General features: G+C 44.9%; 1 protein-coding gene across 1 annotated transcript in view; it reads right to left on the bottom strand.

Moving 5' to 3' along the window:
• Positions 1 to 6071: 6071 nt before the first annotated feature.
• Sel1l (SEL1L adaptor subunit of ERAD E3 ubiquitin ligase) overlaps positions 6072 to 16634 on the bottom strand; it is a 46349-nt gene continuing 35786 nt past the window's right edge. The window contains exons 16-21 of the mRNA XM_036205890.1: positions 16254 to 16402; positions 15370 to 15535; positions 14987 to 15061; positions 14157 to 14329; positions 11917 to 12045; positions 6072 to 10166 (exon numbers count right to left, since the gene is read on the bottom strand). Coding sequence (XP_036061783.1) covers positions 9957 to 10166; positions 11917 to 12045; positions 14157 to 14329; positions 14987 to 15061; positions 15370 to 15535; positions 16254 to 16402 — 902 coding nt within the window. The 3' untranslated portion in view covers positions 6072 to 9956. The remainder of the gene's footprint in view (positions 10167 to 11916; positions 12046 to 14156; positions 14330 to 14986; positions 15062 to 15369; positions 15536 to 16253; positions 16403 to 16634) is intronic.

Genomic DNA, 16634 nt, shown 5'->3' on the forward strand with positions numbered 1-16634 from the left:
GACCTCAGACTTTATCTTTTCTCAGAGAAGTCTTCTGAGAAATTATGGAAAACTTAGTAGTAGTTGTTGTTGTTGTTTTTAAAAACAAAAACAAAAAACCCTAAAACAACAACAAAACCCTCCACGACTTTCTTTCAGATGTGACGCTTTGGTGCCCTCTAGCGGATATTTTGGAAACTGCATTCATGTTTTTTCATGATTAAGTTGGTTTTCGAAGTAATCGGTTTCATTGTGATATTTTCATATGCACGTGCCACTATATTTTGCTCTCATTCATTCCCTCCCCATTGTCCCCACCGATGCTCTTTGATTCCACCCTCACCCTGGGTAGTTCCATTCTTCTGCTCAGATAGCCCAGTGGCTTTGTTTTCTTTACCTAGAGAGGAACTGAGAAGATGTCCAGACTTAAAACAATGTGAGATACATGGTTGACAACACAAACGCACAAGAGCTTACGCTCTGAACTGTCACATTCGATCTTGTGACGTAGATGCTGATGTGGCATTATCATCTACAAAGTTCACAGTTGAGAATTGCACTGTTGAGTAACAAAATAATCTCATAGTGTTCTAAGTGAGTTTTATGATTTTGTGTTGGGTTGCATTCATGGCTATCCTTGGGTGTACATAGCAATGGGTGCAAATTGGACTTGCCTGGTAGGCATGTACACGGTAGCTCAGCACAGGTTACTGTTTAGCTTAGAGAGAAGCAATTCTGGACAGGGCAAGAGGAGTCTGTCTGGATTGTGGACTCAGTTCTCTCCGTTGGCATTCATTCTACATTCACAGGGCACACAGAATGAAGACATCTGACGCTGAAAATGTCCTAGGTTTTTTTTTTTTGTGTGTGGCATTTTACTTACTTGATAAGCCTTTTGAGAAAATGAAGGGCTCCACTATATTCCAGGCAAGTTTTTCATCTTTATGATATGCAGACTTCCTGAGGGAAGAAAGATGTGTGTGGTAGAGCCCATGCCCTGTGTGAATCAGTGCACACCTGACAGTGGGTGCCAAGGCAGCATCTCCTGGCAGCACTCACGGTCCCACCAACCCTGGCTAAGCTGCCCTTCTCCTCCTCCCTAGTACAGGCTTGGCTGTAACAAGCGCTCAGGTAGCATTGGGTGTGGTTGGCACATCAGAGCTAAATTGGACAGAGGTGGTTTTGGTTTCATTTCATTGATACTCCAAGTACTCAATCCTCCCCCTTCTTAGTTTGGAAAGGGCTTTGTTACTTCAGTGGGCTAGATTCAATAAAGCCTTCTGTTCCCATTTCTGTAACACAGTCTGTGTGTGTGTGTGTGTGTGTGTGTGTGTGTGTGTGTGTGTGTGTGTGTGTGAGAGAGAGAGAGAGAGAGAGAGAGAGAGAGAGAGAGAGAGAGAGAGATTGATTTCTGAGCATGCCAGCCCTCCAGGTGATGAGGGCTACCTGTCCCTTTTCTTAGCTAGATTCCAAGAAGGAGTTATGACCATCTTTCTTAGGAAATGAGAGAGTTCAGGGGAGTCTGAGTCAATGTGGCTAAGCTGCTGGGTACCACACAAAGTGTTACAAGTCCATTTGTATGTCCACACTCCCCTCCCCTCCAACCCCCCAGCAGACTCAGGATGTCAAGCAGCCTTTTTGGTGTTCTTTCTACTGGGAAGTCCATCTGCTATTTCAAACATGAAACAAGTCAATTTGCATGTTGGGCATCGTGCCAAGCTCTGGGTTCCTGCTGGTGAGTAAGACAGACTGGGGCCTGTCTTGGGGTTTACAAGCTGGGAGGGTAAGAGAGGTAAGTGCTGCACTCAATGATAAGAAGGTCAATCAAAGAAACACACAGGGGTGTATAACAGATGGGCCTGGCTTAATGGGAACCCAGTGGAGTCTGAGCAAAGACTGGAGGAGGAGAGTGGGTCTGGCTAGCGGGCAGAGAGGTACCATGGAAAAGGTACTTAGGAAAAGAGGAGCTGGAAGAACTGAGGCAGCCACAGCTGGCACCCGGGGTGCACACACACATGCACTCATTGGCTCCACTAATCCTTTTCAGTAGCTCAGATAGTTCAGAATGGATGGAGAGACCCAAAACCTACAGACAAACTGGGCAGGTGACAGTTACACCAGAAACGCCTGGAAGTTGGTACCAGGGAAACAGCTTGGGCACAAGAAGTTGCTTAAGGCTGCTGTTGAGGAGGTTCTCAGGATGGGCTGCTTTTTGATACCTGCTATCACCCTTGCACTCCCATCTTGACGAGCACAAGTTACTTGTAGAGAAGTTATCTGGAAGCCAAACATTGCTTATTTCCACGCTAATTTATAAAGCGTTAAGTATGTGGCTGCTGCTACCATGTCCTAAAGTGACTTGCAGCTCTGCTTGAGCTCTTGAGATGTTTACTTTGAGACTATTTTTTCTCCCCACATAGAGAGATGCTGGCTGGCCCCCAGATGTTTTGGTCAGGCTAGCTCAGGATCCAAGCACATGAGTGTTGGAGGTACCTTGGTTATTCTGGTCTCAGGTAGATGTCAGCCATGGGGGAAGGGTTAGATCCTGGTCACAAGGATCCTTCAGCCACGTAAGCCATTTTCACCTAGGCCTAGACATGGTGGAGCAGTGATGGGAAGCCCTTCACATGCTCCAGATGTTTGTCATGCTTAAAGTGACAGCATGACACCGGATACCTGGAAACACTGCTGTGGTGGCACATGCTAAGAATAGAACAGCAAGACAGTGTGGACAGGTTGACACTGAAGGGGACAGATGTCACACTTCCTGTCACTCCTCTTTCCTGTTCCCCACGGGACTGTCTACCTCTCCATCATCGGTCTTACCATGTTGCATTCGGGGCATGGCATAGCCCAGTAGTTTAAGAGCTTGGGTTTTAGAGCCAGGAATGTCTTTCATTTGCATTTGAGTTTTATGACTAGCACTAGCTGAGCAATCTCAAGAGGCTCAGTCTTTTCTAAGTTTGCTTCTTCAGCTGTTAGGAGAATACTGGGAACGGGCTGACATCATGGAGTATTTACAATTCCGTTCAGTAGTACATGCAAAGCACTGTTACCGTGTGTTCAGTCAGTGGCGAAGATGTCTCTTAAAGGCCGAGAGCTGCTTTCAATGTATTTTTTCATACACACGTACCTTCAAATTCATTTCAGTGCTTCGAATATAATAAAGATGAAGGATGAGCATGAAAGCCGTAAACCTTAGGACTGGCTTGTTTTAGTGCAAGGGAGAACTTTGTATAGTATTGGAGCTAAGCAATTTAGGACAATGGTGTGTCATTTCTACCATGAAATCGTCACCTCTGACATTTTAGATCTCCACAGCTGGGTAGGACCTCCACAGCATCCCCCATCACTGCCAGTTCAACCATTCACATGATGCCTGTGAGATCCACGTAGATTGGCTTGCCCAAGATCCTCTGGTCACTCCCCCAAACTCTCCCTTTTCCCCCACCTTTGCATTTGAGGGCCATTTGGTGTGACTAAGGCTGATCACTAACCTCTTGCATTAAGCCGTGCCAGAGGGCTTGTGAAAGGAGGTGGGAACGCAACTGCAGGCCATGGGGGTTGTGTGTGACCCCTCCCCTTACCCACCTGTCTCACTGGTCCAGAATGGTGGCAATGAGACAGCCGTTTAACAAAGCTAACAGGCTAGAGGGAGACATCTTCTTTCTTCTCAGTAATTTAAGGCATACATGTCCTGACCATAACTTACTGGGCTGTACCTGGTGACACCTATTGGGTTCTCCTTTGGTTTGTTCAGCCCAAGTGTAGAAAATGTCAGCCTAATTACTTGTAAGTCTGGGATGATGAAATAGATACCCATGAAACACAGGGAGGGCCTCTTTAAACGAACAGAGGAAGAAGCTGTTTCCAGCCCCACTGTGGACAGCTCTACTTATTTCAGTTCAAGTCAAAACAGGGTAATCGGGAAATAGTGTGCTAGTTTCAATCCTCTGTAAGAAGCGAATTTGCATGTATCGTGCAAGACGCTACCAAACAACACTGTTCAAAGAGCAATCGAAAGAAAACAGCATGAGTGGGGAATGCCGAACAACTGTTCTCAGAGAACAGGGCCAGCTAGAGGCTCCCTCTGCCCTCCATGGCTGGGCACATATAAAGAGCCAGGATTAGCCTAGATACATTTCATTTAGAATAATGCAAAAATGCTCCTAACATTCATTTTTGTTAGGAAAAGCATAGAATGGGCAAGGCCACGGGAGGGGAGTGGGGAAACCCAGAAGGGTAAATTCTGAAACTCACAGCTGCCTTTGCACAGCTCAAAATAAGTCTGCTTCCAAGAATGGTTTCTATTCACACTGAAGTCTGAAGTCATTGTAAAACAATGACATCTGCATTTTCTAAATTCTGAGTCCTTCCTTAGGCTATGTGGCTCTCTCTGCACACATAGGACTTAGGAGAAAGCCTTCTCAATGCTGAGAAGCTGGTTCTACTGCGAGGCAGAGAGAAGGCAAAAGGGAACCGGGTTGAACCACGATGATTATTTCTATGAGCAACATGGATGTTCAAAGGGTGGATAACTGACTGACCACATGCTAATCAATTCATGTAAGAAAGTGATGCATGCTTTTCTTTTAGAATAAAACTTAATGCACACTGTGGCATTAGTACCTGGTTCTATTTAAATGGTTTCTTCTTTCTGTTTTTTTGTTTTGAGGCAGCGGGGTGGGGGTGGGGGGGTTCTCTGTTTAACAGCTCTGGCTGTCCTGGAACTTTATAGACCAATCTGGCCTCGAACTCACAGAGATCTACCTGCCTCTGCCTCCCAAGTGCTGGGATTGAAGGTGTGCGGGTTTTGTCCAAAATGGAACATTAACCAACTATTACCAGTTCAGTGGAATTTTTGGAACCCACTCACACTCAGGTTTAACCTGCTGACTTTCTAAGCTGTAACAGAGGTGGCACAGGAACACGTCCTCTTGAACTACCAGGTTCTAGAGGCTTGTTTGTTTTTTAAATACATATATTCCTGGACAATAGAAAATAAAAAGGTTTCCTTCTGCATTTTTCATAGTTTCTACTTTTTAAAAGTGTATGTAGTTCACATATGGCTAAGAAAAAAGGATACAGTGGACAAGGCCATGGTAGAGGAGTCTGGGGAACGCAGATGGGTAAACTCTCAACTCTGCAGCTTAGGGATCAGCAAATTTCCAAGGTCCAGCCAATGTAAGCGCGTCTCCTCCAGGAAGCTAAAGGTGGGGAGCTGTGGCAGCCAAGGAAGACTGAGGACTTTGGTGTAATGGCGACATCAGCGCTATCAAAGGTACACAGCCACTGCTCCTAATCCCAGACAGCCTGACAGACTGCAGGGGCGGTCACTCTGACGTCTCCATCTCTACTTTAGCCAAGGCTATCCTTGGAGTAACAATTGAGATCGGACATGCGGCAGCCTGTATTATCCAGACTTCCTACCCAAGGATCTGATGGTGCTCTGCTGGACCGCTTGGCTCTCATCCCCTTTGAGATGCCTGCCAGGGTGTGGAGGGACAAACCTAGAGCTTTCTTCCAGCTTGCTTGCTTTTTCCCCTGAGGACAGAACCCAGGGCTTCTTATCCTTCATTGGTAAGCCTTTTCAACTGCCATACTCCCAACCCCTAGCTAGGACTGTATGTACAAAGCTCACTTTCAGCGAATGCTGTCTTTCTGTTTCCCCTTTATTTAGATCGTATTGCCAATAGGCTTTATTGTGCTGTATCTGTGTCTGCAAGTCCTCTGAAAAACCTGGGATGAGCATGAACAGACGTATGTTGGCAACTTATACTATAACCAGTCTAAATAGAGGTGGGTCCTGCTTGCTACAGACATCTCAGGCAGATTAAGGCCAAACACCAGAGATTCCACAAATAGTTATCACTTCCTGGCAAAATCATGTCCTTCACAGGACAATGTTCAATTCAAGGGAATCTGACGGACAGATGGCTAAAAAGTAAAGACAGATTCAAATTTCCCCAGAATGCACTCTGGAATGTTGTTTCTGAATTTCAAGAAGGTTCATTAAAATGTTGACTCTTCTAGGTTAAAAGCAGAAGTCTGGATGGGAATGCCTTTGGGCATGGCACACAACCACAGGCAGATAACCAGAGGTGGGATCTTTATTTCACAAGTTTCAAGATACAGTACAAAACGAATCTGTACATCTCTCTATTAACAGGATTTGTGTACACAATTATAATACACTCCACCAGCCTTTACACTGCATTCCATTACATACAAAATACATTTACAAAAGTCTACTATGGTGTTCCTTCACAATGCCAACTTATGCTCTTTAAACAGTTCCCTCAACATTTATAGTGGTCATACTTTGATCATGTCAACATTGTTTTTTAAATAAGAGAAATAGTGTCAGATTGTTCGTCAATAAATAGTAAGACAGCACATATGAATGGCTCCCTGCACATAACCAACGGACCCTTCTTATGCATACAAAATCACTTGTGGAAACAGTCCCTTTAAGATACAAATCATTGGTATATGGGGTTATTTCAAATTCTCTTGAAATCCCTAGTGGGTAGAGACACTTGGCTTCTCCTCAAAGAATACTACCCATTTAAAAAAACAGACAATATAGCATCTAGGAATATTTTTCTCTCATCTGAGCAATAACTAATGAAATTTTTTGCATAAAATAGTTCTTTTGCTCTGGTTATTTCTTGTATACCTCTGGCCATATAATGTTGTCTAATATACTTTAGAGTCACTTTCAAATACTAGCTGTTCCTGGAGTAAACACAAGCCTGCTCTTCTTGGCAGGGAGTGGGCCACCAGAAGCATCTTGTTCTGAAATGTACACGTGAAGTGTTAGTCCAAACCCCTGGAAAGGAAGGTTTCGCAGATGGAATTAGATACTGGGCAAATGCCACACACATGACGAGCTGAGGTCCACCTCTGGAGGCCTACATGTGTGCTCTCAAGCACTAAAGAGAAAACACAGGAGGGAGCAGAGAAGGGAGGAAAAACCAAGCAACCAGCCAAACCAAACCAAACTCTGTCGAGAACACCTAGCCGTCGGCTCAGCACCAGGTCCCTGAAGGGGGTCTCTAGTGCTTCTCCGTGGCAGAGACAAGGCAGGTGAGGGGTAAAATGTTGTTCAGAAGTTAATCTTATATTCAGAAGAACAAACTTTAAAGAATATCAAGATTTAGGACCTGTATTTTTACATGAATCTGGTTTAGGTGTTAATGAATTTTTGAAAAGAAAAATAGCCTTTGATTTATCTTTTTCTGTGCTATAGGCTAGTAACCAAGAAAACCCAGAAACCAGAAAGAAAAACTTCAAACACAAAAAGAACAACTTCACCTTTGTGGAAACACCACTGAAGTAATGTTCGTGGTCTCAAGACTCTGAAATAGCTGGCTCCCCAATGGGGCAGGCACACAGGGGAACAGGGGCCCAAGAGAGGACAAGACACCACAGAAGGCAGCGGGAGGGATGGGCTGCCGGGAGCAAGGAAGCCACACTCTAGCTGTCAATCTAAATCCTAATGCTAAAACTCCTGAATCCTGGAGTTGGCTTAATGTCACTGACATTAACTAGCTTTATTGCCACTTTATTCAAATGGATGCCATTAGTAAGTACTGTGCATTATTTTTTGAGAGAAACACCAAATCCAATTCCTATTTGCTTAGGTACCACGTCCCATGAGCAGTAAGAGAACAGGAGCAAAGCATTTTGAGACCATCTTTGAGAGAAGCCGTAAGAACTGAATTATTTCAAACATGCTCCCCAGACTTCTGGGTGCAAATGACCCAGGTTGGAAACAAGGTGGAAACAAGCCAAGGAAAGGATATTGGCAGCATTAACACAAAGGACACGGCCACGCAGTCCCATCCAGCCGTAGGTAGTGTATGCTAGTTTAAGAAATATTTCTTAAATTAAGAAATAATTACTTCAGGACTCTGAAGTAAAGATGGACAAAAATGCTGCTGTCCAAGGAGATATTAGACGGTGGTACAGGAAAACCACACAAGTCACATTCACCTTAGCGTTTCCCAACTATTTATTTTTTGAGACTGGGTCTTGTTTGGCTGCCTAGGCTGGTCTTGAATTCCTGGCCTAAAGTGATTTTCCTCCCTCAGCCCCATAAGGAGCTGGGACTACCGGTACACCACTGTACCCAGTCCCTCCAAATAACTTAAAACAGTCCCTTCTAAATGAAGAGCGCTGCCACCATGGATCTCGCTGGGCTGGCAGTGGGCCTGGGAGAAGAGGCAGAAGTGATGGCCCCAATTTATTGTACCACTCACAATCTAATCTTTAAGCACAGCACACCGAATAAGCCTTACTATTTACAGGCACTGCCCAAAGCAACATTATGTTTTTGAGAGGAACACTGGCTGCCTCTCAAAGATCGTCTTTTATGCATATGGCCTCTCTGTGGCCACCTCTTCCAACTTGGAGGCAAATATCTGGGAGGAAAGTTTGCTTACCAGGTATCCCATAATACTGTAAGCACACAAAAGAATACAACTTCACATTTAAAGCCCTCATGTTCACTATAGAAGAACTCAATCTAGTTCTGATTATAATCCCAACATCAAACCCAAAGTGTTACAAACTCCACAAGTGATAAACTCAAGTTTCATGGCAGACAGGGATTACAGAAGAAAATGTAAAGGTGATTATGACCAGGCTGGTGTCAGTTCACTTACGGGGCAGTGGCTGCTGAATGCTGCCATTTACACAAACCACAAATTCACCTTAGGCTTTCCTTCATATAGGTGATTATGTGAAGCTCTCAATGTTTGTTGTTTTGTATCTTTTTAAGCAGGCAATATTCAAGTGTAACAACCTTCATATTTCCTAATGTCTACAATAGAAGGGTGGTAACATGACAGCTAAGCAAGTGGCTGACTTTCTACAGCCACACAAAACTGTCAGAAAGAGAAAGTGCCCAGATCACACAGAATGGGACACCCAGGCCTTGGTTTTCGCCATGCATTGGGTCTAACCCATCCTCAACAATCTGAGTTTTAGTATTACAAGGTAAGTTACTGCCTGCCGTATCTTGACAATAGTATTTCATATTCGAAGGCTTTCAGAGGGTTCTATGTTCTCTGTAAAGTAAGAAATGAAAAGTAAAATGAAACCTGGGGAGCAACGCATCAGCTGTGGGAGGGTGTGTCTCATCTCCCAGAAGTCTGATTAAGGCTGTTTTCTGATTTTTCCATTTCATCCATCCTCTGGCTTCTGGATTACTCGCTATACTAAAACCAACAAGCAAGTCACACTGAGGAGTTGGGGGCAAGTTCCTATGTGAGTGCAAGGAGTCAGTTCACTTCTACTCCATCACAAGAAGTGGAGCTCACAAAGAATTCTTGAGCAAAGCCTTTCAGTCTTCGAGGAAGAAAAGTCTGCTAGGAAGTGTCACAGTCGCCAGTTCAGGAAACCGCTCCATAATCCCTTTGAGTATAGAAAGTGCCAAATATGTGTAGACCTTTCCCAAACACCCTGAAGACGTCCTGTTTGGCTTGTTCTGTTTTTGACTTCAAGGCAAGTTCTATTCTCAGACTTAAGCATGTTTTTTATGGTTTAACCTCGCAACTGAGTTTTCCCAGGTTGTCAATGCTCAGGACTTTAAAAGACATTGATGTAGGAACTTACACACATTGACAGGATGATAAAACAACTCTCAGGGAAGACAGGTGGGTACGGGAGACATGACTTGAGTGTCTTGTGTATGTTTCCAGAAACAAGAGAGGAGGAGGAGGAGGAGGAGGAGGAGGGAAGCCACTGAGAGTTGTCATTCCATATGGCACTGAAGCAAACATGCCCTGTAGCTCTGGTGAGAGCTACTCGTCCCTGAAAAGGAAGGCAGCAGGCTCCAAGCAGCTTCTGGGATCCCACACTTCCTCGAGCCTCTTCCAGGTGGTGGCCACCATCCAGAGCCCTATTTCAAATACAAGTGTTCTCAGCAAGCAGCTCCCTAGTGGTCACGGACCCAGGTGGCCCTGCGGCTGCTACTGTGGCGGCTGCTGCTCTGGTGGTCCATCCTGCTGGGGAGGAGCTGCCCGTGGCCCCGGGGGCCTGGGCACTGGCAGATCCTGGTGCTGTCTCTGCCTATAAGCTATGACTGTACCCAACAGCAGCGCGATGATGGTCATGAGGTAAAGGTCCCATTCGGGTCCCAAAAGCTGGTCCATATCCAGTTGGGTGAATATATCTCGAATCTGAAAGAGAACAACACAGAGAGTGTTATCACTTCAATGTCATTGAAAGAACTCTGAAAGCAATTACTTGAGAGCTAGTGATAAGCAGCAAGCTTTGAAGACTTGGATTCTAGGACACTGTAACGGTCCTAACAAGGGTTTAAAATGCTTCAGCTGCAGCCCACAGTGATGTGTCTCAGGAACCGAACTGCTGTGTCCTAACAGTTGACAACACCAAGTGAACTCTTTCCATCAGAAATCTAACACAGCAATTTCCATCGATTTCTCACAGTAGGTATTTGAAAGGATCACCAGGTTAACAAAAGAAACTGAAAAACAAAAAACAAAAAACAAAAAAAACTGCATCCTGGCATATCTCTAACCTGTCCACAGTGACAGCAGGCCAGATGACCACCTGATTACCCAACAGACAGCTGTGCTTCTCCAGTGTGACTGAGACTACAGGAGCAGGTATCTATCAGTTGAACAAACACCTTTTTGGTTATTTATTTATTTTTTTTCTCCTCGAAACACGATTTCTCTCTGTTGCAGCTCTGGTTGTGCTGGAACTCACTCTGTAGATCAGGCTGACCTCAAACTCACGGAGATCTGCCTGCCTCTGCCTCCTGTGTGGTGGGATTAAAGGTGTGCGCCACGACTGCTTGGCTTTGGTTATGTTTTAACTGAAATGCTCACTGTTTCACACGTAAATCTGAACTTACAAGTTATATTCTTAGTCCACGAGACTTTGTAAAATTGTGCCCCCAAAACTCCTGTAATACATATTTGCAGGCACAAGCACTAAATTTCCTAGAAAAGAGTTATAGGAGACAATTGTGTTCCCTGGGGATTTTGAGCCTTTTAACCCAGTCTGGCCTTTTTATCATCAATACTTAACACTCTTGCGTTTTGTTTTTATAGGCTGGGATTGCTTTGTTCTTTTTTCAGTTGCCAACCTTCCTGTCCTTTCTGTAGATCTATATAAAAAAATCAGTGAACGTCCCCTCTCTGTGGCATGGCACCTGACTAAATCCCAGACTGCAATCACTGAAGACCAGTGCAGGAGACAACAGTCTGGGACAGCCCTGGCAGAGTCAGCAAGCCGTCTCAGGCTGGCCGTGTGTAAGTCAGGCGACTGCTCTGTCTCTGTCCACGCCCAGCCCTCACTGTCAGCTGGCCAGAGTGTCTGGCAGGGTACAGCGCACTGGCTCATGCCACCAAGGAACATCAGCAAGTGACATCAGAACCAGGGCACTTCCATGTGCGTCTTGGTACTAAAACGGCAGCTCTGAAGGGGACTCGTAACCCACTGCCTAGTTAGATTCTATTCCATGCTTAATCATTCCAGGCTACTTCAGAGAAGAAAGCTCTGTGGCATTTTGAACTTGGGTTTCACCGTTGGAAGAATCAGAAGTACAGTGACTCAGCTCTTGACTTCCCTCCCCTCCATCTTTTTCTTCTCACGGTATTGGTTTGAGTATCTACCAGGCAAGCACCTGACTTAATTTTGATTATTGTTTCAGAGTGTCGAGTTAGGTCTCAGCTTTCCCTGAATAAGAAAACACTTGCTCCAACGACAAAGTGCTAAGACCTCTGAGGAGTGCTACTTGAAAACTCGGCTAACTGCCTGGTCTGCACTTCACCCCACCTGATGAATTCATCTGCACTTTACCTGGGAAGAAGGGGAGAGCTTGTGTCCCCCAACTCTAATCCCTGTGTTCAAGAAAGTAACATAATAAGTATTTTTCACTAAGAGACACAGCTCACTTACATTCGCTTCCCGTATGTACTGTAAGAAATAGACGACACCCAATTTGCAGAGTGCAAGGAAGACAGGGACTTGTGCATCTGGGCTAGCCTCGGCTGCCATGTCATAAAAGCGTTTTGCAAGGTGAATATCCTACAATGCAGAAAACAAAGGGAAATCCATTCTTGTCAAAATATACAAAAAGTATTTTGTTCCAGAAAAATTGTCCTACCTTTCAAGAGTCCACTTAAAAGTAAGGTCTCCAACCTAGAGGAAAACCCCAAGCTTTACCTGGGTAAAATTTCTGTAACTATCTAATTAAATAATTTTGAAAATTTAAAATCAGGAAATGTAACATCAGATTTTATGTGTAGGCACACTGGATTCAGGTATTCCCCTAACACATAATATTTCTGACCCGGAGATTTCCAAGGAAAGCCTTTAAATTTCAAGCTAATCTTTGACTTAATACTTTAGTCAGTATAAGCAGTTGTGGTTTAGTTCACACTGGTAGGACATTCATGAGGCTCCAACTGGACCTTTGCTAGAGAAGTGGGGGAATCTATTTGGGGTCTCTTAACTTCTACTACGTGTTTTTCTAAGACAGAAATGTCTGGGGTCAACCCTGTGTTCCTGTAACCTGTCTCAGCAAAGGATCGCTCCAGCCTGACAGACCTATTCCTTCCTCCATGTATTGTCCAGGGGTGGGAAAACCTCAGGGAGCACCAGCTGCCTAAGGAGGAGGCTCTTGTGCTGACTGATACAAACTGCCACAGGGCATCTTGCTACAATGTTTCTGAAGAGGGTGACCCCAGTCATGACCAATTCTGCCCCATGAAGGAAGGAGAACATCAGAAATGACATCCTCCTACAGATTGAAACAGAAGTAGTTACCTTCCGTTAGTTGTTCTCAGCCCTCAAATGTGTCATTCATGATAAAGAACAGCACTTTCAATTAATAGTAAAAGTACGGTTAGTATTCAATTGAAAAATACAAATTTAAACATTTTTTGACAACTGAATCTTTCAAAACCTTGGGTCCAACTTTATTGCTACCACAGACTTTGTGCTGTGGATGATTTAACAGGGTAATTCAACCATATCAAACCACATCTTAAATTATATTTTCTAATCATCATCAAGCTTTATACTTTGGTATCAATTTACTTGAGGCTGGACTTTTTTTTTTTTTTTTTGGTTTTTCAAGACAGGGTTTCTCTCTGTATTCCTGGCCTCACTTTGAAGACCAGGCTGGCTTCGAACTCAGAGACCTGCCTGTCTCTGCCTCCCGAGTGCTGGACTAAAGGCGTGCGCCACCGCCACCTGGCTCACTTACCTGACTTTTGTTGTAGCTGTTGTTCTGAGACAGTGTCTTGTAACCCAGACTTGCTGGAAGTAGTTGTGTACTCGAGGAAGACCTTGACCTGATCCTCCTGCCTCCACTTGCTGAAATTACAGGCACGTGCCACCACGCCCAGCTGCTCTGATTAGTTTTTAGTAGTGTAAATGTTTACTTCAGCCAGGCGGTGATGCTGCACGCCTTTAATCCCAGCACTCGGGAGGCAGAGCCAGGTGGATCTCTGTGAGTTCGAGGCCAGCCTGGTCTACAGAGTGAGATCCAGGACAGGCTCCAAAACTACACAGAGAAACCCTGTCTCGAAAAATCAAAAAAAAAAAAAAAGTTTACTTCATATACGAAGTAGGAAAAAAATGGAAATGGTGACTAGGATGCCTTATATATATCATGCCATATAGGAATTATTACGAATTTGTATCTGTACTTATTCTCAAAAGCTGAACCTGGGTTCCCTTCCTGAATACTTTTAACTTTTATTGTAGTGTTAGCTCCAAAGTGTACAAGTGGTAATGCTTCCTCAAAATTCTTTTGTGGTGGACAGGCAAAAACTCAGAACTATTCTAAAGAAAATTAGATTTCATTAGGAAGGTGAAGGCATCAGAAAAAGTTCACCAGTAGAAAAGGTTCGAATCCATTTCACAGTGATTCAGAAGCAACAGCACTGACTGAAGGTAGATACAGTTCCTGAAACAAGAGGCTACAACAGGGCAGTGTTACCCAGAATGCAGCAGTGCTCACACTCACATGTGTGCTGGAAATGAGATGTAGTGACAGCCTGCTGACATACTAGAGACCCGCTTCTCATCCTGTGGCCCCAAGTCTGACAGAATTCCAGCTGCACTGCAGTGAAGCATCTCCCCCCGTCTTAGCAACGCCACCCGAGTGCCAGCTTGGACGCCACGCTCACCTGTTTAATGCCTAGGCCCTTCTCATGCATGTAGCCCAGGTTAAACATAGCCTGGGCACTGTGCTGTTGCTCGGAAGCCAAGCGGTAATGAATAAATGCAGTCTCGTAATCCACATCGGTGCCAAATCCATAGAAATGGTAGTCACCAAGTTTAATCCTAGCCACAGTGTAGCCTGAAACAAAGTCAAAAGCAAAGTGCTGACAAACGGTGTGTGCTCAAAACAAATCACTTATTTTTTAAACAGGCTCATGTGACACACAATTTTCATTCATAGTAGGAAACTTTAAACAGATCCCTCAGCCAAGTTCTAAAATTTAAGCATTTAGAGTAGACATCCTCTCTCCTGTAGAAATCACGTGACAGTCACAGAGCAGGCAGGCAAGCCGGGTGGGTGGTACTCTGTCTCACTAATGCCACGCTTCAAAGGACCATGCTCCACGTATGACGTCATGTGAATCTAAAAAAACTGTCCAGCTTGAGCACTGTGTAGACTTGAGAAGGAGAGGCCTACTGTGGAGAGCAGTATGTGAGGAAAATACTTGAAAGAAAAAGTAGGGAAAGGTTTAAGAGTTCTTTTCCATTTCAGGCTGGTATTCTATCATACACTCTCCAGTTCTCAATTTATACAATCAGCTGGCCTGAAGCTAACCACCAAATGGTGGTGGAAATGTCCAATCGAGGACTGGCCATTCAACCGCTCATCTAAGAATGAAGACTGGTCACAAGCAAGATAAGCAACGGTACCTCTGAGGGTTCATGAGAGATGAACATCAACAGAGTGTGGGGTCCTGGGTAAGACTCTCATTCCAACAATTGATTAGCCACTCACCTTGGGAGGCGGCCCTGTTCCAATGCAGCAAAGCTCTGGGGTAAGTTTCATTCTCACCTACAATGGTTGCTTCTCCTACAGGAAAGACGTCAAACAAAAGTCAAGTGTTTTCATTTGCAACCCAGGGTGCCTACATGGAGCACAGCCAAGAGGAAAAGAAGCTAGCGTGGGGAGTAAATAAATATCAGAAGAGAAGACACTGGCATCAAAGGAATCACTGATTCAGGGTGATGTTACATCCAGGAGCAGGGTTTGGCCACAGCCAAACACTGAGACTAGTCCCTGGATGTGGGGTAGGGAAAGGGCAGTTCTGTATTCATTTCATTCCGATAACGTATCGTCAAATGTGGTTACGGCTGCAGCAGGACCCAAGTGGACCTTACTCTGGTCTAGGATGAAGGCCGCGTTGCTCTGTGCCACCTCGTAGCCCTGCTCGGCCAGCAGGAGGTACTGGGTCACTGCAGCATTGTAGTCCCCGTCTTTATAACTGCTGTAGGCAGTCATCAGCCTCTCCGACCAGCGGCCTCGCTCACACACGTTCTTAAACAACTGTCGAAGAGGAGAGGCAGAACAATGTGACGTGCTAGAAAGCCACCTCTGCCTCTCGGCTGAAGCTCATTAAGTTTGCTCCATGACTTGTTGGCAGCTGGCTTTCCCTACCTTTAGAAGCAAACACACTGCCAAAAGACCAGCAACCTCAGATTACTTACCGTGGCAGGGGCGACTCTAGTGATTTCTGTGTATTGCAGGTATTAGCACATTCCTCTACCTGTTCTGTGTATTACATTCCTCTACCTGAGGAGCTGTTCGTGAGGTGAGTCCTATTAACGTCCCCATTTTAGAAGTGAGGACACTAAATAAAGCAAAGAAGCATTTCCAAAACCGTGCTAAGCTTTTGCCTGTGTCCCTCCAAGGACACGTGTGAGAGCTAAAGGGAAGCAGTCCCAGCGGAGATGCTGGCTTTGCCCTTGGCATGCCTCCTTCAAGGACTCTCTAGTTTGATACTGTGCATCATATACTTGGGAAGAGCTACAGATACTAGTGAGGCCTACACTGAGCTTCACACACATGGCTTACTCCAGGAGCCAACAGGTAAGCTCAACAGTATGCATAGATCTCCAGCTTCTTCCCTCAGAATATCAATCCTAGTGAGCTGAGTCAGCTTCTACCATGGAAGAAACCAGATCACGGGTAGCAGAGTGGAAAGGGCAGGCCTTTCCAGGGGACAAACCCATTTCCCACAGACAGGCTGCAGACAAGCCCTCACCTCCACTGCAGTGTGACAGGATCTCATCACTCCTGTGCCGCTGGCATGCATCTGTGCTAGGTTGTAGAAAGCCAGGATATGGCCTCCTTGAGAAGCTAAATTAAAATACTTCAAGGCCTGCTTATAATCCCTCTTGACTCCAATGCCATCTGCAAGACAAACAAAGCAAATGAAAGGTGAGCAGTCTTCAACACGATTTAGTGAGGCACCAGAGAAACTTTCTCTAAGCGGAGTGAAAGTCAGAATTCTTATCCAATAATACTTGTCAATCTCACCAATGCAGGTTAATATATCAATGTAGATTAGTACAAACTGTGAGGAGAAGATGCGCAAGTAATTGGATTGGTAGAACAGTAATTCACCAGAATCGAGCCTCCCATT

This window comes from Onychomys torridus, chromosome 14 (assembly GCF_903995425.1).
Source record: "Onychomys torridus chromosome 14, mOncTor1.1, whole genome shotgun sequence".
NCBI lineage: Eukaryota > Metazoa > Chordata > Mammalia > Rodentia > Cricetidae > Onychomys > Onychomys torridus.